Source organism: Camelina sativa, chromosome 18, assembly GCF_000633955.1.
Source record: "Camelina sativa cultivar DH55 chromosome 18, Cs, whole genome shotgun sequence".
NCBI classification, from domain to species: Eukaryota; Viridiplantae; Streptophyta; class Magnoliopsida; order Brassicales; family Brassicaceae; genus Camelina; species Camelina sativa.
Window position 1 is genome coordinate 18826224 of NC_025702.1, and position 25334 is coordinate 18851557.

The 25334-nt window shown below is 34.7% G+C and overlaps 6 protein-coding genes across 10 annotated transcripts in view; 4 read left to right on the forward strand and 2 right to left on the reverse strand.

The window, feature by feature from the left end:
• Positions 253-2379, reverse strand: LOC104762517 (probable E3 ubiquitin-protein ligase ARI15). Its single transcript, XM_010485827.2, has 3 exons — positions 2272-2379; positions 1275-2164; positions 253-1171 (listed from the first exon to the last, which is right to left on the reverse strand). The coding sequence occupies exons 2-3, from the start codon at positions 2156-2158 to the stop codon at positions 562-564; spliced, it is 1494 nt and encodes a 497-aa protein (XP_010484129.1). The 5' UTR covers positions 2159-2164; positions 2272-2379; the 3' UTR covers positions 253-561.
• LOC104762518 (diacylglycerol kinase 2-like) lies at positions 3144-7123 on the forward strand. Of its 2 annotated transcripts, XM_010485829.1 has the most exons (8): positions 3144-3239; positions 3541-4730; positions 4936-5311; positions 5388-5464; positions 5605-5724; positions 5907-6071; positions 6223-6360; positions 6564-7123. In XM_010485829.1, exons 2-8 carry the CDS (start codon positions 3618-3620, stop codon positions 6711-6713), a joined length of 2139 nt encoding a protein of 712 aa, XP_010484131.1. In that variant the 5' UTR covers positions 3144-3239; positions 3541-3617; the 3' UTR covers positions 6714-7123. The 2 variants fall into 2 exon arrangements, with proteins under 2 accessions (XP_010484131.1, XP_010484130.1); XM_010485828.1 differs by having other exon boundaries at positions 3144-4730.
• On the forward strand, positions 8189-11043 carry LOC104762520. 3 transcript variants are annotated; one of them, XM_010485833.2, is made up of 5 exons: positions 8189-8453; positions 9402-9424; positions 9658-10532; positions 10612-10686; positions 10782-11025. In XM_010485833.2, exons 2-5 carry the CDS (start codon positions 9418-9420, stop codon positions 10899-10901), a joined length of 1077 nt encoding a protein of 358 aa, XP_010484135.1. In that variant the 5' UTR covers positions 8189-8453; positions 9402-9417; the 3' UTR covers positions 10902-11025. The 3 variants fall into 3 exon arrangements, with proteins under 3 accessions (XP_010484135.1, XP_010484134.1, XP_010484133.1); XM_010485831.2 differs by lacking the exon at positions 8189-8453 and adding an exon at positions 8460-9250 and having other exon boundaries at positions 10782-11043; XM_010485832.2 differs by having other exon boundaries at positions 9402-10532.
• LOC104762519 (NAC domain-containing protein 102) lies at positions 10995-12481 on the reverse strand. Its single transcript, XM_010485830.2, has 3 exons — positions 12226-12481; positions 11847-12136; positions 10995-11761 (listed from the first exon to the last, which is right to left on the reverse strand). The coding sequence occupies exons 1-3, from the start codon at positions 12383-12385 to the stop codon at positions 11366-11368; spliced, it is 846 nt and encodes a 281-aa protein (XP_010484132.1). The 5' UTR covers positions 12386-12481; the 3' UTR covers positions 10995-11365.
• LOC104762522 (beta-galactosidase 6-like) lies at positions 16417-22340 on the forward strand. Of its 2 annotated transcripts, none has more exons than XM_010485835.2 (16): positions 16417-16838; positions 18482-18577; positions 18694-18806; positions 18899-19058; positions 19495-19638; positions 19719-19813; positions 19900-20005; positions 20077-20161; positions 20247-20530; positions 20628-20809; positions 20893-20984; positions 21184-21293; positions 21398-21505; positions 21589-21702; positions 21792-21937; positions 22048-22340. In XM_010485835.2, exons 1-16 carry the CDS (start codon positions 16587-16589, stop codon positions 22187-22189), a joined length of 2229 nt encoding a protein of 742 aa, XP_010484137.1. In that variant the 5' UTR covers positions 16417-16586; the 3' UTR covers positions 22190-22340. The 2 variants fall into 2 exon arrangements, with proteins under 2 accessions (XP_010484137.1, XP_010484136.1); XM_010485834.2 differs by having other exon boundaries at positions 16418-16838; positions 22107-22340.
• The window catches only part of LOC104762523 (beta-galactosidase 10), a 4652-nt gene continuing 3582 nt past the window's right edge, over positions 24265-25334 (forward strand). The window contains exons 1-4 of the mRNA XM_010485836.2: positions 24265-24613; positions 24865-24960; positions 25049-25161; positions 25241-25307. Of these exons, the coding sequence (XP_010484138.1) occupies positions 24434-24613; positions 24865-24960; positions 25049-25161; positions 25241-25307 (456 nt within the window). The 5' untranslated portion in view covers positions 24265-24433. The remainder of the gene's footprint in view (positions 24614-24864; positions 24961-25048; positions 25162-25240; positions 25308-25334) is intronic.

A 25334-nucleotide genomic window follows, 5' to 3' on the forward strand; every position in this document is an offset into this window, starting at 1 on the left:
GACTGAGCTATCAGAACCAGCAACCTGATCTCTTTCTCTGCATCAGTATATATGAGGATGTGATCTCACTGGTCATTCTCACTGGTCATGCAAATTCACGGCACTTCTTTTCTTCTATTTTTGTCAAGTTCGGTTTATACAAGTATCTTCATGGCTTTCGGTTGTTGATAAAGCAACTACTAGAGCGAGATAAAAGACAACAACAGAACCACATTTTATCTTCTGCAGTTTGAGAACATAAGAGGGCATAAAGGTAGAAAGAACATTGCTTATCACAAAGCATTGTAACAGTGAACTATGAAGAAAGAAAAAACAAAATCAATTTCGACTTTAAAATTTGGTAGTCCAATACAAAAACCTCCTAAAACAGAACGCAAGAAAGACAAAAAAGAATCATAAGAACTTAAATTGCAATGTTCTTCCTCTCTCCTAAAATCTTTTGTTTATCTTTCAGAAACCTAATGAAGAGACGAATCACTTAGCTCGTCCGCATTAGATGCAGGATCATCACAGGACACATCAGATGCAGTATCATCACAGGACATATCAGCTGCAGGCGGATCACAGGATAGGATCAATGCACATCATACACTTCTTGATGAACCAAGAGTTCCCATATGTGCAGCGATCACACAACCAATAAGGACCACCATAGTTGTCGTAGGACTTGGCCTTCACCTCGACCAAACCATCTCGCAAAGTGTTGACGAAATGGTAAAAGTAGTTCCCAATGTTGCTTATGTCAGTGGATAACTTGACCCTCTCGCAACCAAGAGTTTTGGCCCTTTCTGCTTCCTTCTTTATAGTCTCTGAGAAACTCTGGACAAGTGTAGCCGCGTGTTCTTTCAGGAATCGCAGGTACTCTCTCTTGGCCATATCACAATCTGTGTGGAGATAGTCGTACACACAGATCCATTTAAGGAATTGTCTGCACTGAACAATCAACATGAGTCCTTGTTTTATCACCTTAATGTCTTGCTCCTCCTTCAAGTCAGTCGGTTCGAAAGCTTCTAGCTCGGATTTAGCTAGCGCAAGTGAAATCTGACTCGCATCCCAGAGATCCAAACACGAACTCACTGGTTTTGCTGCTATCCTCTCAAGACTCGGAGCAACACAGTTTCCAAATACGTGACCTTCAGATGGCCCCAAACACCTCCAACAGAATTGACCACTAAAAATCAAGAAAAAAAAAAACACAAATTAGTATGATCAAATACTTATAGATAGAGAAATCTAACTTATGTGCGAATTGCAAAATTTAGGGTGAAATTAACCTGCAGGCACAAGTTACGAAATTGCTCCATCCAAAACTATCAAACTGCACATGCCGAAAGCAATGAGGGCAAGTCTTCGTGTTCTTGTCCACCCAGGAGAGGCTCGATGATATGTAGGAATCTTCTAATAAGTTCTTCAAGTCTCTAGACAACCAATCATTAGCGTTGTTGCAGGTCACTGGTCTGTGTGACTCAAGCATGCATCTCCAACAGAAGACATGACCACAGAGACACACCACGTTTAAGCTATGCTCGTCATCTTCTTTCTCCCGATCAAACTCAATCTCGAAACCGCAATTCAGTGTAGGACACTGTTTGATCTTCAATTCCCGGTTCTCCTCACGGTAAGACCTCAGAACATACTTCTTGTACATATCTTGATCACGTACGGTCAGTTTCTCAACTGTGTCTGGTCCAACCACAGACCGACAATCTCGATGAGGACAAGGGATAGCAGTTTTGTTTTCCTCCAAAGAGAAGAAGTTCTTCTCGAGATACTCGCTCCAGCAAGTTTTGCAGAACGTGTGAGCACAAAAGGGCGTGGAGATCAAATCAACATCAACATCATCAACTTTACCCTGACCAGAAAACTCACCACCAATCTTAGAGCAAATCCCACAAGAGACAACATCATCATCAGATGAATCTAGATTCGAATCAAATACAACTGATTTCAAACCTGATTCAGTCAATAGTTTCTCCTTGTCTTCATCCAAACGCTCTGAAGCACGAAGCGAGTCCCATCGGAGACGCATGAGGAGTACGGTCGCATCGGACTTTGACACCAAGAAGATTCCAGAGATATCATCGATCTGTTTCTTCATCTTTTCTTCAACTCCATCTCTCGTTAGAACAGAGTACGGTCTCTCTCCATCGTTCTCCATCGTTTGCTTTTGAAAAGGACACAAAAAAAATTAATCAATGGATTAACAAAAGAAAAAAAACAAGAAAAACTGAAAAAGTTATAAAGGATTCAGAAATAGGGTTAAGGCTTTACTATTGATGATGATAGCTTTCGCCGTAAGCAACAACAAAACTTGAAGCCAAAGGTAAAAAAGAGAATATTGTCTATTGCGTTCTGTAACTGTGAGAGAGATTTCTTATATCTAAATCTCTAGGGTTTTCCTTTTTTCCTTTGGAGATATCGATTGTATATTACTTTTACATATTTTTCTAATTATCAGCTTTTTTTTTTAATTAATAAAGTTGGCCTGCAAAATTTATAAAAATTGTAATATATATTTAATTAAAAATAGCCAAGAATGGTGCTCGTTGATTTTTTCTTTCTTTTTTGCAGCTTAATACAAATTCAACATTATGATTCTTTATTATTTTTTTTATGTGATTTATCAATTCAATAACATAAATGATTAAGTTTGTTAAAAGTAGATATTATTAAAAGCAAAATAACTAACCAAATCTAAAAAAAGTCAGTCATTAAAGAAAAGAAGATCCAACTCCATTCAATAAGCCCACTAAAACAAAACATAAGACCTAAAAAATATGTAAAAAATTACTAATATTTGACTTCAAAATTAAAATTTGTTTTTTTATTTATTTTGACTTGATGAACAATCTTATAATGCATGTGGTGCGTGCTATTAGACTTTTTTTTTTTTATATATATATGTACAGTCATAAAACAAAGTAATGCGATTGGTTGGTTTAACATGCAAGTGACGTCATCAGATTTGACCAAAAGGGGTAGAATGGTAAAAGCGAGGAAAGGCGCGTTTTGTTGCGTGTTTTAGCCCAAATCCCGCCTTTTGCTTTTCACCTTTCGTTATAAAAAGTGGTTTGTGTTGTTTCCTCTCTCTCTCTCTCTCTTTCTCTTTTTTTTCTCCTCTCTCTCTCTCGCTGTCTCTTGAGGACGAGAAAAAAAAAAAATGGAGAAATAAAAATTTACTGGTTCTCGGAGATTCTAGGGTTTTTTTTTCTTTCTCAATCCGCCTTGCTGATTCTAGGGTTCGTATTTTTTTCAATTCGATTTCGATTCTCACCTGGTACAGATTTTGAAATTTTAAACTCTTTGGTTAGGATTCGGCGTCAGATCTGCGATTTTTTGGTTTTTCGATCTCGATTCCTATGATGACCTGTTCTGTGTATCTCCTAATTGCTTGATCTCGTTTAGTTTTTGGTTTTTTTTTTATAGACGAATTCTAGATTAGACTGTTCAATGTGGAATTGAGAACAGAACTAAAGTTGAATTGGCACGAATCGTTCAATATCTTCTTACGGAGTTTTGTGTTGTGGTAATCTCTGGCAGGTTTCTTGAAGGCCTAAAAAGCTCATAAGTTATTAAAAAAAAAAAAAAAAAGTAGGAATGTCATATTAGATTTTGCAATGATGGAAGCGGGGTTCTCTCTGATTCAGTGGTTGATCCGTTCTGGTGCTGACAGTCCTTTCATATTTGGATGGCTTGTTACTGGATCTTTTGGGCTTCTAGCAGTGATCTACACATTTCTTAAATGGCAAAAAAACTCTTCTTTAAACTGGGTTAAAGCTGCTGCTAGAGAGAAGAAGAAGGTTTGGAAAAGACTGAGAGTTCCACTTTCTCATCATCAATGGACTGATGATTATGGTTATGGTCCTCAGCCTTCCACTTGCTGTGTTTGTCTCTACTCCCTTGTTCCTGCTCAGAACGTTTCTAACAAGGCAGCTCTGACTATCCCCGTCCACCGTTGTGCTGTTTGCGGTGTTGCTGCTCATTTTTATTGCTCTGGCTCTGCTGCGAAAGACTGCAAATGTGTTGCACAGGCTGGATCTGACCATGTTCGACATCACTGGTCCGAGCGATGGGTTAATATGGATGATACTGCTGACATGACCGCTTTCTGCTTCTATTGTGATGAACCGTGTGGTATTCCTTTCATTGAAGCTTCCCCAATGTGGCACTGTCTTTGGTGCCAGCGCCTCATTCATGTTAAGTGTCACATGATTATGTCCAAGGAATCTGGTGACGCTTGTGATCTTGGCTGTCTCAGAAGGGTTATCCTTTCTCCAGTACATGTAAAAGTCAACGAAGCAAATGGTGTAGATGGAGTTCTGAGTACTATTAGAAACGAGTTGGCATCTATACGAGGGCAGGTGCGAAGAAAACGCCACAGGGGAAAAAATGGGAATGGCCAATCTTTAAACGGTAAGCTATTGGAGGATTCAGCCAGCAATCCAGTGAAAACTGTAGTTAATGGGATTGTAGTGAAGAAACTACGCAGGGATAGGAGCATAGATTGCTTAAAGAAGGTCTCGGGCATGCCTAATGCTAATGGATTGCAAAATGGTTTAGGTGGGCACAAACAAAATAAACCTGCTGCTTTTAATCTAATGAAGAAGTTTTCCTTGGTTGATATGCCCCCAGATGCAAGACCGCTTTTGGTCTTTATTAATGCCAAAAGCGGAGGTCAACTCGGTCCTTTTCTTCATAGGAGACTTAACATGCTATTGAATCCAGTCCAGGTACCAAATTAATTGTTTTTCGGAAATCCACTATAGATATTGTACAAAGTATGTCAGTAGCTAGTGATGGCTTTGATATTTTTAAAGTGCCTTCCAATTTTATCTTCTTGTGTTGTTAATGACGTTTACAAGATTGTTTACTTTTGAACATATTGAACCTATTGGGTATAATATCAGTAAGTGATCATTGCTTCGTGAATTACAGGTCTTTGAACTTGGCTCTTGTCAAGGGCCAGACGCCGGTTTAGACCTATATAGCAGAGTGAAGTACTTTAGAGTTTTGGTGTGTGGGGGTGATGGAACAGTTGCTTGGGTGCTTGATGCCATCGAGAGGCGCAATTTCGAATCCCCTCCACCTGTTGCTATTCTTCCTTTAGGCACTGGAAATGATTTATCTAGAGTTTTGCAGTGGGGAAGAGGTATTTCAGTAGTTGATGGACAAGGAAGTCTAAGAACGTTTTTGCAAGACATTGATCATGCTGCAGTTACAATGTTGGATCGATGGAGTGTTAAAATTGCAGAAGAGGGCACAGAAAAATTTCCAGCAAGAGAAGGCCACAAGTATATGATGAATTACTTAGGTACATTACTGAAGCATTCTATGTTTTTGGTCCCTCTCATGGATCATGAGAAATAGCTGACCTTTCCTTTGTTTAGGTATCGGGTGCGACGCCAAAGTTGCATATGAATTTCATATGATGCGTCAAGAAAGTCCTGAGAAGTTTTGTAGTCAGGTACTGCTATTGTGTTTTTTTACCTGGAACATATATTGAGTGTCATTATCTTTTGTGGTGTCGGAAATGTGGCTTAACCGGATAAGCAACTTATTTCAATGAAAGATATGTCTGATATATTTATCTTGTTTATTATGCAGTTTGTAAATAAATTACGATATGCTAAAGAAGGTGCGAGGGATATCATGGATCGAGCATGTGCCGATCTACCATGGCAAGTTTGGCTTGAAGTTGATGGAGAAGATATTGAGATTCCTAAGGTATCTTATTCAAAGGGAATTAGTCCTTCATTCCCTCTCTCGTGTGCCCATTACTACTCATTAAGCAGGAAATATAGATTTTGATTTTTTGGTTTTGGGATAGTCATTATCGGCTAACATTATTGTTGCTTCCTTTGTTGTTTCCTTTAGAAACTGATGTGACTACTTTGTTATCCTTTCAGGATTCAGAGGGTCTAATAGTACTAAACATTGGAAGCTATATGGGCGGAGTGGATCTTTGGCAAAATGATTACGAACACGATGATAATTTTACCATTCAGTGTATGCATGACAAAACGCTAGAGGTGGTATGTGTCCGTGGAGCATGGCACCTTGGCAAACTACAGGTCTAGTCTCAATTCGAGTTGCTCCTACTCTTTTTTATGATACTTTTTCAAACCCGCAAATGTATTACAAGTAATTTCTATTCAACGTGAGGCTAAAAGAGTTATTTGAATTGTGTCAATAACTTTTGAACGTTTTGATTGTTCCTTACAGGTTGGCCTGTCTCAGGCTAGAAGGTTAGCACAGGGAAAAGTCATAAGAATACATGTTTCTAGTCCTTTCCCTGTTCAAATAGATGGAGAACCGTTTATTCAGCAACCTGGCTGCTTGGAGATAACTCACCACGGTCAGGTATATCCTTTCGCTCTCACAATCATATGGCAAAACCTTAAGAGTTAAGATTGTACACAGGAAAAACTTGTTTTGAAAACATAAACCAGAAATTGTAATGGTATTACCATTTTTTCATGTAGTAGTAGCTAGTAGGGATAAACACTTGTTTTCCTTTTGGAAATGATGATGAGGATTATCTAAAGGGCTGGGTTTGTGTGCAGGTGTTTATGCTAAGAAGAGCATCAGATGAACCACGAGGGCATGCTGCAGCCATAATGAATGAGGTGTTACTCGATGCAGAATGCAAAGGAGTTATAAATGCATCTCAAAAGAAAGTACTTCTACAGCAAATGGCTCTCCATCTCTCCTAGAAAGAAAAAAAATACAAATCAACCTCTCACCAAATTTTGCTAACAAGAAGAAGAGTTAACTTATAATCTTGTCTTACCCACTAGAAAGCCAGCCACGGGTAAGAGATTTTTTGTCTTTTTAGCCTTAATTTTTGTTTTTTTTTTTTCCTTTGGTGTTTGTGAAGAGTGTCAATTGTATAGAGTGTGCCCATACCAAAGCCACTGAGATTGGCGTCAAAATGTGTTAGCTAGAGAAAAAAACTTGGATTATATATACATACACTGGTTAGTTCTAGGGTAATACAAAAGCCACTGAAGAAAGAATACAAAGGCTTTATTTACCTATCTCCATTTCTCTGATATGAGGTTTTTGTTATTAACATTAATACGCTCCATGTGTTATATTCGATTCAAGTACGTGCATTTCTAGACCCACCGCCTAAAATGCAGACCCTTGGCCTACATTACATTGTCACATTGTTTCTCTTTCTCAATCAAAGGAAAATTTTACTTTTTAACTATAAACGTATTATTACTTAAGGTTGCTATTTATGAATTAGCATGTTCTATTTTTGAAAACATGTTACACCAAACACGGAATAAAGTGTTTGGGGGAATCAATGGTATTTTTTCGCCAAAACTTGCTAAAATTTATCTTCCATTTAACTATCGCAGATATTGGGCAGGCTTATCTAGTGCAATTAACATAATTGGGTGCAATACTAAAAATATCTTAGGAATAGGTGGTAGGCATCCATCATCTTACTGTTATTAGCCTTTAACACACAAATACGTAAGGATCTGATGCGTTAATGCTAGTACAATTGCAATGCACTTAGTGTAATTTATCATATTTCATATATTCTGAAAATTGAAGAAATAAAACAGCTCATTTTCTTTCAAAGAAAAAGAAAACAAAAATATATCTACAGAAAGAAACAAAATGATTTTTAAAATTTCAGAGCAAAAAAAAAAAAAATAATAACAAGAAAAAATAAGAGCCAAAAAGAGACATGTCATTTAATTTACAATATTATCCGGATAGCAGGGGTTTTTGATTTACAGAATAAAAATGTATAAAATGCTTGGATCTGTTATTTTTAGGAAAGTAATCAAATGTTTTTTAAAAAAAATTCTTGCTAGATTATATGAACTCTTTTTTAGTCAACAAAATTATAATCTTATCAATTTGAATAAGAAGAATAAAATTTGCTTATTATTTCAGTTTTCACTTTTCAACTATTTGAAAAAAAAATGAAAAATAAAAACGGCTATATCTTCTACATGAAGTCAAGATTTTTTTCCCCCAAAATCAACTAAGCCATAAATTCAAAAAAATAAAAAAAAATTCAATCCAAAATTTATTAGTTTATCATTATCTTTTTCCTTTGCTTCTCTTTTTAATAGTAAGTATGTGAAAAAATCTGGACAGTTTTTATTTCTTTCGTCTTTATAAATAAAAAACGTTATTGTATAGTGCAAAAANAAAAAAAAAAAAAAAAAAAAAAAAAAAGAATCTAAAACCACTCAGCTCTCCGCACCATGTGAAAGGTTGGTGTAGTGGCAAGAACTCCTTTCGAATCTGAACAACGCTTAAGCTCTCATCAGATACATACATACATACGAGCATTTTTTTTCAGATAAAATTCACCCAATACCTAAATTCCCATTAGTCGAGCAACCCAGAGATAATGAAGAGAGATTGCGTTTTCTAAAAGTCTCTAACTTTTCTCAAATCCTCCAGATTTTTTTTTTTCTGAGGTTTGTTTACTCTTCTAAACCCTTTTAGATTCAATGTTTTTTTTCCAGAATGTTCAAATCTTGCTTCAGATTCGCACTTGCTTGAGATCTCTCATTTTACAGATCTTTTTACTCTTGTTTTGATCTCGTGACTTTGTTCTTCTCTGTTTTAGTCGGTGACCCATGAGTTCATGAGAGAACAAAAATTTTGTCCTTTTTTCGTTTGAGTTGCTGTTCATTCAAATCAGTGGTGTGAATTTGGTGGAGAGCTTATAAATAAAAATTTGATTTAATGGTTGCTTAATTTTGCTTCTGTTAAAAAAAAATTAGATTAATGGCTGCTTTAATCTTCTTATGGTTAAAAAATTTGGAGTGAGGGCTGCTCAATGCTGCTTGTGGTTAAATATTAGTGTTATGGTGTGGCTGCTTAAAATCTGCTTCTGGTTAAAAAAATTAGTGTAATGGCTGCTTTAATCTGCTTATGTATTTTTTGTATATTTTTTATACACTTACTAGTGGTTTCTTGTGTTTGGCTTTGGTGCTATCTTTCCTGCTCAGTTACAACCTGAAGCATGATGTTATTGCTTTCAGACATCATTTTGTCATTTGTTTTGTTCACTTTCTTTTTGTTTTTCGATTTGATCTCAGCATGTTTTGACTCTTCTGACATCGAAAGGTTGAGTGGATCCATGATCTAATTGATTATATATGATGCTTTCTTTTCACATTCCTACTATAAAAGCCTTATATTTACTTGACCACCACTATATCAGTATCTATCTAGCGCTGCTTCAGTTTATATATTGTCCCTTTTACATGTAAGCTTTGGTTTCATTTATATACATATATATATATATATATATATTGTTTGTTTAAAGTCATATGTTCCGTAAGCTTGTTCCTACTTTCATGTTGAGAATCTGATGTTTTATGTTTATGAAATCTTTTTTATTTATGTTCTCGCTGCAGGAGCTCGTTTGAAAGAATGCAAAGTAGACCATCTCTCTCTTTGTTGTCTTACAGATTGTTTCACTTTCAACGTGATATTAGAGTACAATACTAGATTAAGTGAGGTCCTTTGCTTTATTGGATCTTGAGTTATCTTGTCTAAATGGGAAGACCTTTCTATTGTCAATAAATTGAACGTATAATTTTCATCTAGTGAATTTCCTTGGTCTTTTGTGAAGAAACAGAACTTTTTTTTTTTCGGGTTTGATGGGTAAAGAGAATCAGTTGGAGACAACAAATTGTGGAGTCAATGATCACGATTGTCCACCCGTCAAGAACGAAGAACCAGCCGCTGAGGCGCGTTACAGTACAGACAGTGACTCGGGTTTACCAGCTTGTCGTGTATGCCATTCTGCAGAATCTGACAGACGAGGAGATGCTGCGTTAGGGTTTCTAGGGATTACACCTCCGGTTCCAGAAGCTCGTAAAAGCAATGCAGAAGAAACCGCTGATGATGTCAGCAAAGCTACAGAAGCTGAGCTGAAGAATTCTGTCGTCAAAAGCAACGGAGTGGAATCAGGCTTCGTCGAAATAACGAGTCCAGATGGGGAAGTTTTCATTTGCACAAATGATATAGAAATGGGAATCCAGCAGCATCAGGATGCACTGCTTGAGCTTGGATGTTCCTGCAAAAACGAGCTTGCTTTGGTACACTATGCTTGTGCACTCAAATGGTTTCTCAACCATGGATCCACCGTGTGTGAAATCTGTGGACATCCTGCAGAGAATATAAAGACTGCTGATTTCAACAAAGTGGTCATTGCCTTGAGAGATTACACGGCACCAGACCTTCTGTTACCTGTGAATACAGATTCAACCATAGATTCAGATGAAGTTGCTACCATTCGAAGGCAACGACTTAGTGAGATATCATCATGGTTTGGTCCCCATTCCCTGAACAACAACAACAACAATAGTTCTGTTGTAGCTTCTCAGGTTATGCCCGAACAACCTTTAGGTGTTGTCAACTTTGATATCTTGCCTACGGAAAGCCGTGCAACTAAATGGGCTGTGGAAGGTACCGGGATCCTACTTGCTACAGGGTTACTCACTGTTACTTTGGTCTGGCTCATTGCCCCTCGTGTTGGAAAGGTATGCAATCTATCTAAACGTGTGTCTTTGACTGGTAGTGTTTATTGGTTAACGGTACTTTATTTGTTATTTGACGCAGAAAACTGCTAGGAGCGGACTTCACATCCTTCTTGGTGGTCTCTGTGCTTTAACAATAGTCATCTTCTTCAGATTTGTAAGTAAAATCTCTTGAGTAATGTTCTTCACTCTGATAGAATTGTAATTCCTACGTCATACTAATCCAAACACACAACAAAACCTTGAAAACAGGTTGTGCTCACTAGAATCAGGTATGGTCCTGCACGCTACTGGGCAATCCTATTCATCTTCTGGTTTCTTGTGTTTGGTATTTGGGCTTCTCGTGCGAATGCTTCTCACAGTAGCCCTTGAATTCATCATCATTATCTTCTTCTTCCTCTCTGTCTCTCCATGCGTTAGTCTGTGTACTTCTCTTGGAGAAAAAAATGTACATTGCTTCATATATAAGAAAAACAAGCTCATGCTTCATTGAATATGATGAATATATTCATTATGGTTACAATGACTACTTTTACAGTTCCTCTGTACCTACTTTGTCATAATATCTTTAGACAGTTGAACAAAACAACAGAAACTAAACCAAAAAAATCGAAACTTGCTGATGAGAGTGTGATTCACCCACCAGTGGAAACCCCTCCCCAATTACCCAGAATCTGTTAAGTTGGTTAAGTCTCTGAAATCCAACAACCCGATTCCGTAATTGTATGACCCGATTTGGTATTCCGGGTCAGGAATCCGACACGGCGCGGTGGTCGTCGAATAGAATACTCTGAAAAAAGCTTCAATTTTTTTTTTTCTTCCAGATTTCAGAACTCTCAGCCCTGAGGAGGAGGAGCAAAACTCATCCAATTCAAGAACGGTTTTTGCTCCGGCGAGTCGTCCTGAAACGGAGCGGCGAAATCGGAACTGTACGGAAACTGAGGGACAAAAGCGTCATTTTGCAACAACTCTATGGAGCCGCCGCCAGTACCACCACCACCAAACATGGACTTATCATCAAAGGCGTCTAACGCATCGTCGAGCTCAAACCACTTGGGCTCGCTCTGAACTTCCCAGTGATCGGAACACGTGACATCCGGTGAAATCACGTGACTTGAACACCTCGAGTCCGACGTAGTCATCATCATCGCCGTCGGTTTCTCATCCGCCGGTAAATACTTCTCCATTGACCCCTTCTTATTGTAAATCCGACATAAAACCCAATCATCAAGCTGCAAATACAAATTCAACATCAATAAATCAATCAACCATCATCATCATCATCATCAATTCAAAAGGGATCGAAAAAAAGCTTACTCGCAAGTTGTTGTTGTTCTTGTTGGTAGTAGAAGAAGCAGATCGATCAACATTAGCGAGACGATACTCGTGCATAATCCAATTCGTTTTGATTCCTTTAGGAGCTTTCCCCGCGTAAAAGACGAGTGCTTTCTTAATCCCTAACGTCTTCGGTTTACCGATCGGTTTATCAGCTCCGGTAGCTTTCCAATAACCGGTTCCAGCTGCCCGGTTTGGTCTCGAACCGTTTGGGTATTTCCGGTCTCTATGTGAGAAAAAGTACCACTCTTTCTCACCGTACAACGCCATTCCTGCAAAATCAACAAAATCAAAGTCAAAAACCACACAGATCAAAATCTCAAATTCTCGTTGGTGTGGATTGGAGATTATTATTATTAACCTGGAAGCTCCCATGGGTTGAATTTGTAAAGATCAATCTCTGCGATAACCGGAACGTTAATCGGCTCCGATGCACATCTCCGGCAAAGATAGAACTTAACTAGCTCTTCATCCGTCGGATGAAATCGGAATCCCGCCGGTAAATTCAACTCCGCCCTCATTTTTTTGTTTTTTTTTGTTTTTAAATTATAAACCTTTGATCGGATGTTTTTGTGGTTTTATCTCGAAGATTGAAATCGAGGAGAAGAGAGCAAAGTCTATGGAGCTTTTATAAAACGAGAAGAGAGAGGTTCATGAACCACACGTGTGTAGTCTTCCTTCAGACACGTGTTGATATTAACCCGAGCCGTTTTGTTTTTTCAACGTTGACCGCGCAGCCAGCTGAGATGTACACGTGGTTTTTATTTATTGGCTGATCGACATACAGAGTATGGTGATGTCATTGCTTCCGTCATCTTGCACGAACCTTTTTGTGGTTGTGATCTGGTGCTTCTCGGTGTAGCGCAGCTTGTTCTCTTGGCTCTCTGGCTAATGTGTGGAAGTGTGACTTGTGTGAGTGGACTATGAGTCTGTGAGAAGAGTAAATTACTGTGAGCTTATCCACAGATGATTTTTTTTCGTCTCTTTCAAGTAATTGCGTACGTCACTCAAAATTGATGACGTCAACTTAGTCGCACGACGGCTTATGTAAAAAGATGCGATAATCGACCGTCTCTCGTGGACCAACATTTGACAATTCCTTCCACAGTTTTAAATATTTATTTATAAGAAAAACTATGTAAGTTCAATGGAAGAAATAAATAATGTTTACCAAAAATCATGTAAGATACATTCATGCTAATATATATGTGGTTTTCTTGAATTTAAAAGGTGAAGATATTTATGCATATATATAATATATATGTTTTTAAAAAAAATTATATATGTTAATAAAAAAAACAAAAGTGTAGAGAGATATTTATGAACTAGAAAAAAAAAAACAAAAAACAAAAAAAGGTAATGCTTCAAGATGTTGGCAAATGGAGTCGAACTCAAAATAGAAATTTTATCGAAAAAATATTAAATCATCTATAAAATCATTCACAAAAACATGTTTTACAGCTCATAAGAGTTATAAAACACAAATGAAGATAAGTAAGATATTTTAAAAATGTTAAAAAATAAACATTTAATATTTAATAATACTTAAACTTTTAAATTATTAATGGAGTTTAATTATAATATTTTAAACTTTAGATGTAGTATAAATATTTTTTTTTTCTTTGATGTAGTATAAATATTTATATTTTCAAAAATATTAATTAGTGAAATGGCTAATCCATATTGGTTGTTTTAAATCCATAAAAGGAGCTTATAGCTTCTACTTTTATTTAGTATAGAAAACTGCTATATTTTCAAAAATATTAATTATTGAAATGGCTAATCCATATTGGTTGTTTTAAATCTTATGTGGCTTAAGGAGCTTATAGCTTTTACTTTTATTTAGTATAGATTTTACTGTTTCCTTTTCCTAAAAAATCTAAATAATATAGAAAACTACTATATTTTCAAAAATGTTAATTAGTGAGATAACTAATCCCTATCCGTTGTTTTAACTTTTATGTGTACAGCTTAATGAGCTTATAACTTCTACTTTTATTTAATATAGAAAACTTTGATATTTTCAAAAATGTTAATTTGTGAGATGATTAATCTTTGTTGGTGGACAATTTAAGTAGCTTATACCTTCTACTTTTATTTGGTATAGACTAGGTTTTGAAATATTTTGATGAAAACTATATATGATTGATGATGGTAGTAAAATATTATCTTATAAAAAATTTAAATTAGTATTAAGGAAAAAGTTAAATTTACAGATACACAATTTTTTGAAATATAAAAATCAGTTGTGTTATAAAATCAAATCTGATAAAAAAAATCATGAATTTAACTCGACATCCAGGCGAGGCGAATTAAACTGATGATCTCAAATATCCTAAACCATTTCTTTGACCACCAGAAAAACAAAACAATTTTATCATCATGAATTTAACTCGTTTTCATATTTAATTGATCGCTACCACCTATGTTTTTGTGTTTTTTATTTAATATTTTATTATTTTTCATATTCTTTCTTGTCATTTATATTGTCAAATTTTGTGGTGATAGTCATCATTACTTTTACCGTCTGGTTCTTCACTATACTCTTTTTCTTCTTCATCCTCGTCAACTTCTTCACTTTTTTCAACTAAAAAACCTTTTTTTAGACTACCACACAACTTGTTAATCAATCAAACTCCAAGAACAAAATCATTTATTTTCTCATAAAAATAAAAAATAAGATAAAAAATAAAAAATGAATGAAAAATATCAACTTATCTATAAAATCATACACAAAAATATATTTTACAGCTCATAAGAAATAAAAAGCACAAACGTCGATAAATAAGATAATTTGTGTTTTACATAAATATTTATAATATTTTAAACTTTTAAAAGATTTCGAAATATAAATTTTGAACCTTTTAAAAAGTTTCAATATTTATAATATTTTAAACTTTAAAATTTAAAAAATTTAATATTTAAAAACTTTTTAAAAGCTAAGAACTTTTAAAAGTTTAAAATATTATAAATATTGAAACTTTTTAAAAGTTTAAATATTATAAATATTGAAACTTTTAAAATTTAAAAAATATAATATTTAAAAACTTTTTAAAAGCTAAGAACTTTTAAAAGTTTCAATATTTATAATATTAAAACTTTTAAAATTTTTAAAGATTATAATTTAATTTTTTGAAACTTTTTAAAGTTTTAATTTGATCAATTAAAAAACTGGATCAAACTGAATATACTTTTAAACTTGGACGGCTGATAAATCAAGATTTCCTGCTTATTCGTTGTTGGAAGCATATTAATCTTATTTATACTGGTTCTGAACCATTGTCTAAAAATTTTCTAGCCGATGTGGGATATTGTGTATAGTTCTTTTATTTCCATAAATTTAAAATTTTCCTTTTTCTAAAAAATTCTGGAAATTTAAAAAATGTTAATGAATGACATGTCAAATCCTGATTGGTTGTTTATAGAAAATTCTGGAGATTTTGAAAATGTTAGTTAGTGAAGTGTCTAATCACAATTGGAGGTTTAAAATCATATGTGGACGTCTTTAGGAGCTTATAGCTCCTACTTTTTACTTGTATAGATTTGGGAAGTTGTACACACATTTTTTATTTCTATAGATATTACTGTTTCTTTTTCCTAAAAAATCTTAAAATAATATTAAAAACTTTTTTATTCTCATAATTATTAATTAGTGAGATGACTAATCCCTATTTATTGTTTTAAATCTTATGTGACAACTTAAGGAGGTTATAGCTTCTATTTTTATTTAATATATAGAAAACTACTATATTTTCAAAAATGTTAATTAGTAAGATGACTAATCCATATTAGTTATTTAAAATCTTATGTGGATAGCTTAAAAAGTAGCTTCTACATTTATTTAGTAATTTATTTAGTATAGATTGTATATGTTAACAACAAAAACAAAAGTGTAGAGAGATATTTATGAACTAGAAAAAGAGAAAAAAACAAAAAAAAGGTAATGCAATCAAGACTTAAAAGCCCATATGAGCCGTAGCGATATATATCTTACAACCCAATAGAAGACCCATTTTATCTTAACGTGAAGGCTGTTCTCTTGGGTCCAAGTCTTGTCTTCCAAGTTCCAAATTTCAATGTCGTATACGCTTTAGTTTAAACCTCAATCATTACCTTTGTTTCGACTTTTTTCCAAATTTTAATTTAACTTTCAGAGATTTTCAATTCGAATAGGTAACTTTTTTCTTTAACAATTATTTTCTTTTCTAGTAGTGTATGTTATTTAACATATTTTTTTTAGAAAAAAATGAATTTTTGGAAATTAAATCTTGTACTGTAAAACAAATATAGATTTGAGAAAAAAATTAAAATTGAATTCAACTTACTCATTTTAGCGTCCAATTAGATTCAACATTATTCATCCACTTTATCAAAACTAGTAAGTTGATGATCTTTTTATTAACTTATAGTAAGTTCATATATATAGCTAAAACTCCAATATAGAAAGGGCATTTTAGTAAATGAGTAAGTTCGTAGAATCGTAAGACAAAGGCGAAAAGGCATGATGCCATTTTTTACAGGCTTATAAAAACCCCTCAACAGAGGATCCAATATTTTCCCAATTATTGCGAAAGTCAATCGATTCGTGTATATTTATTAAAAAGCTAGCTCCCACATCTCAAACTCAAATCAACGCCTTCGTATTTAAGTCACACTTGTATTCAAATCATAAATCTCTCTTGGCTTTTATATAATGCACCAATAGGTACACCCACATGCTTGATGTGTGTATATATATCACACACACACACACACACACACATTCGAACATTACTATCATCAGTAAGAGAGAGGAAGATGGAGTTGGGTCGAGTCTTGGGGTTTTGTTTGATTCTTCTGGGTACGATTCTTGTATTCTCCGGCGGTGCTACGGCGGCGAAAGGAGTAACGTACGATGGACGGTCTTTGATTATCGATGGACAGAGGAAACTTCTCTTCTCTGGTTCCATTCACTATCCTCGCAGCACACCCGAGGTAAATGTTTCCATCATTACATTAACTAGATACATGTGATTAGTTAATGTGATATGTTTGTCTAATGAACATTTCTGGCAAACCTTTAACCCAGAGAAAAAACATTTTAGGCAAATATGGTTGGACCATAACCTTTGTGTCATATCATCATCATCTATTGATGTAATATGACAAAACTTCTCTATCAAAAGAAAACTACTATATACATATGTGACACAAACCGTAGTTTAATTTTGGATATATATGAAAGCAGTGTTTTGTTGATAATCTCTCAAACCATAACCATATAAAGATATGAAATCGTGGCTTTTTTTGTAGTATATTACTAACTTTGTAACCGAATTCTGTTTTCACGAGTTTCTTTAAATTAATGAGAATTTGGTTTCACTTTTTTGTCATGTACTTTTTATTGCGTGAGAAACTCTTATTTTCGCTATATTACAAACTTCTTTCTTTCGTGAAAATTAAGAAATGTCTTTTTCTTTTTTTTGGCTATATATATATACATTGGTTTATTTTCTTTATTAAAGCGAGACTAATTTTGTTAGCAAGGATTGGTTTTATTAACTAATCACAAGTTCACAACGTGTGATATTCTATTAGCACACATTCATGATTTCATGTTTTGTTTACTTCATTCCTTCAAAATTTTGATTTATTTGAGCATTTTTAAACACCAGGCCAATTTTTATTTCTTACATCTTACACGTCGCTATTTCGTTCTTAAAAATTGTTGATTCATAATGGCATCATTTATTTTAATCAGTAATTGCATTATTTAAATTCTCTAATTTTATGAAAATGAAAAAAAATTATATATATTATCCAAAACGAAAAAGACATGCATTACGCAATGAAAACGGAATTGATCTGTCAAATATTAATTTTTAAATAGGTTAAATTTTTTTTGGTTCACAAGATTTGTTATAACTTCACTTTCAAGATTAAGACAGAGATATCATCCAAACACATCATCTTTGACTCCCTTGACTCTACCGATGAGGAAAACAGTCACGGGTCTCAAAACGACACAGTTTTTGGTTCTTTTTATGTTTTCTTTCTAATTTTGTCAGTGATGTCTACTTCCTTAACACTCCTATAAAGTTACCGATTCCTTTATCATGTAATTAAACACTACTATTAAATCAAAATACATCAATTAATAAAAACGTATTCATTCATTTTTCTGATCTAAAACTGATAACTAGACACAGATCCGTCGTATGTGCTTCATTTAATGTTCTTCTCATGGTTTCGATAAAATAAAATTAAAAAACGAATAATTAAGTGAATAAATTATGCTAGTATCAAATAAAAAGTCAAAATGTCAAAAAAAAAAAAAAAAAAACAATTGAAACTAAGCCAAATAAAAATATTTTAATTAAATTACATGTGATGATGATCAGTGATTATGTATTTATGTGTCTTAGTACTAGTTACTATCATTTGGTCTTTGACAACTTTAACACAATCACGTGAACAAATCTCGTTAGATTAAAAATCTCTAATCAATGAGATCCAAAGACAGCTAATTCTTATTATCATTACAAAACGCATTATCATTCAATTATATGAAAAAATATATATATATGAATAACGCGTTTTAATAAATAAAAATGTAAATTTTGTATTTTCTTATGCAGATGTGGCCATCTCTGATAAAAAAGACAAAGGAAGGAGGCATCGATGTGATCCAGACGTACGTTTTCTGGAACCTCCATGAGCCTAAGTTCGGTCAGGTCGGTTTCATTTTTTTTTTCTTTCTCAATACAAATTTTCATTTTCTTTTTCTATCATATGTGGAATTATAACATATCATTTTTTTTGGGGGGGGGGATTAAATGAATATTTGCAGTATGATTTTAGCGGAAGAAACGATTTGGTGAAGTTTATTAAAGAGATAAGATCGCAAGGTCTCTATGTCTGTCTACGTATTGGACCCTTCATCGAAGCCGAGTGGAACTACGGGTACTACTAATCGACTGACAATTATTATTGGTCTTTTTTATATTTTATGCTATAGTCAACGTATATGATTAATTACCGGTTTGTTTTTCTAGAGGATTGCCATTTTGGTTACGGGATGTACCCGGTATGGTATATCGAACCGACAACGAGCCCTTCAAGTTCCATATGCAAAAGTTCACCACTAAGATCGTGAATTTGATGAAATCTGAGGGCTTATATGCTTCTCAAGGTGGTCCAATTATTCTTTCCCAGGTAACTTTCCCAGGGTGGTCACATTAAACCGACTAATGCTTAGAAATACAACCCAATCACGGCTTCAAAACCAGTGATTTTGAGCCGGTTCAATTGAGACACTTTACCAAGTAAAATTACAATCTAATAATGAATTTAGTAGGCCGCTAATCAAATCTTTCAAGGAAGGTATCGTGTCTAATCAATCAATTACCATGGTTGATTAGTCGGTGATTAGATGATAATTATTTGAACATTAGGTAGGGAATAAATTGATTTTCTGTCAACTAATATTTTAACCGGGTTGGTTAGAATGAGACGTCCTTGTGGATTTGATTTGGCCATCGATAAGAAATTACGAGGGGTTTAGAAATTCGGTTAAAGTTTGTGAACTCAAATCAAAGCTTGTTAATGATGTGAATATGTTTGGGTTCTTTGTGGTTTCTTAATCGTATAGATCGAAAACGAGTACAAAAACGTGGAGGCGGCTTTTCATGAGAAAGGAGAAGCGTACGTCAAGTGGGCAGCACAAATGGCGGTCGGAATCAAGACTGGAGTCCCATGGATCATGTGCAAGCAGCCTGATGCTCCTGATCCCGTCGTTAGTACCATACCCGTTTACTTAATTATCTAAGATCACTGTTTCTTAAATCTTAAAGATCGATGTTTTTACTTTTGTAGATCAATACATGCAACGGAATGACATGCGGCGAGACGTTTCCGAGACCAAACTCACCCAATAAGCCGAAGATGTGGACTGAGGACTGGACATCCTTGTAAGGGTTTAACCTAAATTGTCTATTTTGATTTGTTTCCTTGTGCAAAAAGTTAACTATTATCTTTTTGTGTGATGAAAAAAAAGCTTTCAGGTTTATGGAGCAGAGCCTTATATTAGATCTGCTGAGGATATTGCTTTCCATGCCGCTCTTTTCATCGCCAAAAACGGAAGCTACGTCAACTATTACATGGTAAATGATAAGATCTTTATTAAATAATCACAATAGTAGAATCAAGAACTCACAATCATGTTTCAATACAGTACCATGGTGGAACAAACTTTGGAAGGACTTCATCTTCATATTTCGTTACAGGATACTACGATCAAGCTCCTCTCGACGAATACGGTTTGATCTTAAAGCTCTTAAACATGTTCTATGCTGAAAAGAACCCGATAATTTGATATTTCTGATATTGTTTCGTGTCTTTCAGGTCTTTTAAGACAGCCTAAGTATGGTCATTTGAAGGAACTTCATGCTGCGATAAAAGCCTCTGCAAATCCTCTGCTTCAAGGGAAGCAAACGATTCTCTCCCTAGGACCATTGCAACAGGCTTATGTCTTTGAAGATGCGAGAAGTGGATGCGTTGCGTTTCTCGTGAACAACGACGCGGCTAAAGTCAGTCAAGTACAATTCAGAAACAATGCGTATAGCTTGAGTCCCAAGTCAATTGGTATTCTTCAGAACTGCAAAAACCTAATTTACCAAACAGCAAAAGTAAGTCTATCTTTTCTATTCTTCTTTGCAAACTTTCAGATCATCCTAGTAGTAATTACCAACTTACTAAGCACATAAACCGCTTAATGAATAAAAGGTGAATGTGCCCAAAAATGTGAGATTTACGACGCCAGTTCAAGTATTCAACGTTCCCGACAAATGGGAAGTGTTTAGAGAAACAATCCCAGCATTCACAGGCACAGCTTTGAAGACAAATGCTTTGTTGGAACACACCAATTTGACTAAGGACAAAACTGATTATCTTTGGTACACTTCAAGGTAAAAATATAATAAGAGATTTTAATTCAAATTCTAATGTTTATTTATCTTTTCTAACGCAAGTTTGGCTCTTCTGATGTAAGCTTTAAGCCGGATTCACCCTGCTCAAACCCGTCTATCTACATTGAATCATCAGGACATGTTGTTCACGTTTACGTCAACAGTGCACTAGCAGGTACATTAGTATTGAAAGTAACTTGGGAAGAAAAATTAATGGGTTACAAACTTTTCATCGCCTGATGTTGATTTGCCGGTCCATTGTACTTATTAGTTTACAAGATACACATATTTCACTCTCTAGTACTATATAGCTTGATTACCCAAGTTCAATATTCATATATATGAACATATTATATATAAGTTTGCTGTTGTAGGATCTGGACATGGAAGCAGAGACATAAGGGTAGTTAAACTCCAAGTTCCGGTTAGCTTAACCAATGGACAAAACAGTATATCGATCCTCAGCGGCATGGTTGGTCTACCGGTAAGCCGTTTGCTTAATTCAGAACCCGGTTTATTATTTTCTTTTAACACACAAATGAGTAGTACATAATCATAACACTTATTACTCAATCCTATGATTAAAAGGACTCTGGAGCTTACATGGAGAGGAAATCTTATGGACTAACCAAAGTACAAATTAGCTGTGGCGGGACAAAAACCATCGATTTGAGTAGATCTCAATGGGGTTACTCGGTAATACATTAATAAGCCTTCATTCTATGAGTCATGAACTGATTGACGATTGTGTTGATATATATTATATATGTGTTGTGAAGGTGGGTTTGCTTGGAGAAAAAGTTAGGTTACATCAATGGAAGAATTTAAACAGAGTGAAGTGGAGTATGAGTAATGCTGGACTCATTAATAATCACCCTCTCGCTTGGTACAAGGTATGCCTAGCCAGACATATTTGTAAAAAAAAAGTACTATGTAATTTATGAATATGTATAGGTGACAAATGTGAAATGTGCATTTGTAGACGATGTTTGATGGGCCGAGTGGAGATGGTCCAGTGGGACTAAACATGTCGAGTATGGGTAAAGGAGAAATATGGGTGAATGGTGTAAGCATTGGTCGTTATTGGGTCTCATTTCTCACTCCTGCTGGACGTCCTTCTCAATCTATGTAAGTTTCACATACCTAGAAACACAAAATTATATTTGATTATGTTTAACTGAACTTTACTTTTTGTTGTTGTTTGTTGTTTGATCTGGACTTGGATTTGGTTAATGCACATATCATATCCCACGGTCGTTTTTGAAACCATCTGGAAATTTATTGATGGTATTGGAAGAGGAAGGTGGTGATCCTCTTGGGATATCTTTGAATACAATATCGGTTACTGGTTCGAACCGAGCTCAGTCTCAACTATCCTGAATATTCTTTTCAATGTTCTTTGGTATCAAACCACATTGAACAATAATATTTATTGAGTGATTCAATATACAAGTTGTGTATACGTGTTGATATGACATTTTCACACACGTTTATAGTTGTATCATTGATATAATAAATCTAGTTGAATACACAGGCCGTACCAAATTAATATACAGGTTTTTCATCTAGGTGTAGTTTTTTAAAATAATATATTATTTATCAGAATATATTAACATCAGTTTCACGAATTTCTTATACCTGATAGTTAGACAGTACGTCTTCCACAATGCTCATACCATATTTTACATATTCTGGTCCAATATATACCTTCTTTATGTCTTAAACCATACGTTATAGACTTATAGTTGTCTTTAATCATTTTTTTGGGGCCAAAACTGATAGACGGCTATTGAAAGTACTGAAACTGAAAAGTTTGAAATATTCAAAAGAATCAACTATCAGTTTCGTTTCAAATTAAGTAAATACTTATCCATAGAAGATAAACTATGGTGACAACTTACAAGCTAAAATTAGGNATTTCTTAAAAAAAAAAAAAAAAAAAAAAAAAAAAAGAGAGATCCACCGATCACGGTCGTATCCCAAGTATGTACAGAAAGGTTCCAGCCTAGAGAGCCTGAGACTTTGTTGGTTCGGCGAATCTAGAAGTTGTCTCTTCACCGACACCAAGATTCTCAACAAACGTTTACGCGTCGTTTAACTGTTGAAACGCCACCGAACGTTGTAAAACACGAGCGTCCATGAGAAAGTGTCATTCACGCTCCACAAGTTTGGTGGTTTAACAAGAAGAAGCAGAGTACTTCGGTAACTGTGGGGCCTGTAAAATTTAAGATTTCAACCCTTTCGGCAATTGTAGTATTTATTTATTTGTTTGGGGTTAGGGAAAAATAAAAAAAAAGACGACCTACATTTTAACTACGATCTAACTCCAACAAATAAAAAGTTAACATATGTTTTGACCAGAAAAAAAGAAGTTAAAACATAGTATGTCTTTGGAAAAAGAAGAAGATTTTTCCTTATTGATTAGGCAGAAACGGTAGTGGTAATAATTAGAACCAGAGAGAAAAATATATATTTACAGTATCAAAAACACAAGAAAATTGGTTGGTTGGTTAAATATAGAGAGAAAAGAAAGGTAACGTGGAGACACGAATGTACCAGAAAACGTGGAGTGCAGCGTTTTTATGAAAATCTCTGTCGATTAAAAAAAAATATATGCCGTATCAAATTATCAAATCTTGCTTCATTTAATTTTGGTTTGTTATGTGCATGTGCTGTGTTTCCTTTTATGATAACGTAATACATCTACCTTACAAATCAAATAACCAAATATAAAAATTGTAAATGATTAAAAGAAAAAGAAAAAAAACAATGTTTTGATGTTCAGGATCGTTAGATGCAAGCGTAAAGCTTATTGTCTTTTTCTTTCGACGATGACGATCTTTAATTTTACGTGGCGAAAGGATGGAGAAAGGGTTTAGATCTTTTATTAGTAGGAAAGTCAGATTTGGTTACAAAAAAGTAAAAGACTTCACTTTCTCTATGTCTTTTTCTTGCTTGAAGTTGGCTTTACTTCTTCGCTAATCTAATGAACCATGGTCCATGATGATGCGCCACGCCATAGATCATCACATCGTGTTTCTCAATTATTTTTTCTTTGTGTGTGTATGTGTGTAAAAAGGGTATTTGTTATTTTTATTACTGAAATAAAAAAAACTCAAAACTATACGTTTATATCAAGACGACCTAGATCATATGTGAATTATACGGTATCGACTAGCGAATAAAAAGACTACATTTCAAAAGATTAGGGAATGTGTCTTAGGCAGAATTTAACTATTAATTATCAACAAAATTAGCTTCAACTGCATACCTCTAGGCTCTAGTACCAAGTATAAATGTATAGTCTATACTATATAAGTATATAAGTATATAGTATATATACTAATAGCAAAAAAAATAGCTTATACTAAAAAAATAAGAGACAATATTATTATAAAAAATAAATAAATAAAAAATAGTGATAAAATCCACAACACTCTGAAGAGTGTGATTTGGTCACTCTCTCTCTCTCTCTCTCTCTCTTGTACACTCCCACACAAACCAAGAAAATATATTTATGGATGCCCTTAAAGGATAAATCTGTGTGTTTCCCTCCTAATTGAAAGAAGTGAGGGTTTTAGTCACTTTGAGAGAAGAACACTCTCAAGCCAAGAACGAAGAAATATGAAGCGGGTTACAGGAAGCATTGCTTCTTACGCGATTCTAGTGGCTATGGTGTTTCTCTTGTCTTGGAGAGCCATCGATTCGGCCAATGTAACCTACGACCACCGTTCTCTCTCCATCGGCAATCGCCGTCAGCTCATTATCTCCGCCGCCATTCACTATCCCAGAAGCGTTCCAGCTGTTAGTAGTGACTTCTTCTTCTTCCTTTTTTTTTTCCTCCTGTCTTTGATATATCCGCTTAGTGAATGTTAAAGTTCGAAGCTTTTTTGGATTTCTGATCTTTGCTCGCATTGAATCGAATAAAGTTTCGAGCTTGTGAGGGTTGAAAAAAATCTCAGAGGGAGATTCTAGAATCCGTCTCTAACAGACATTGGGTGTGAATCTGGTTAATTTTGGAATCTTCTTGAGGATTAAATTGAATTGTATTGCAGATGTGGCCATCGCTTGTTCAAACAGCAAAAGAAGGAGGCTGCAACGCAATCGAGTCTTATGTGTTTTGGAATGGCCATGAACCATCTCCTGGAAAGGTTGGTATTGTCTTTTCACTTATTACTCTCTCAGATGTTTGTTGAGTTTAGAGTCCCATCAGTAATTAGTTTGCTTTTGGTTTTGTAGTATTACTTTGGTGGCCGGTATAATCTAGTCAAGTTCATCAAGATTGTTCAGGAAGCTGGAATGCATATGATTCTACGAATTGGTCCTTTTGTTGCGGCCGAGTGGAATTATGGGTGATGCCCTCTCTATATAATCCCTTCTTTGTCTGTCCTTCTTTTGAAGTTTTTGTAATTGAATCTTGTGGGGTTATAGGGGAGTCCCGGTTTGGCTGCATTACGTCCCAGGAACTGTCTTCAGGGCGGATAATGAGCCATGGAAGGTTAGAAAGGATAATATTTCGGAATTT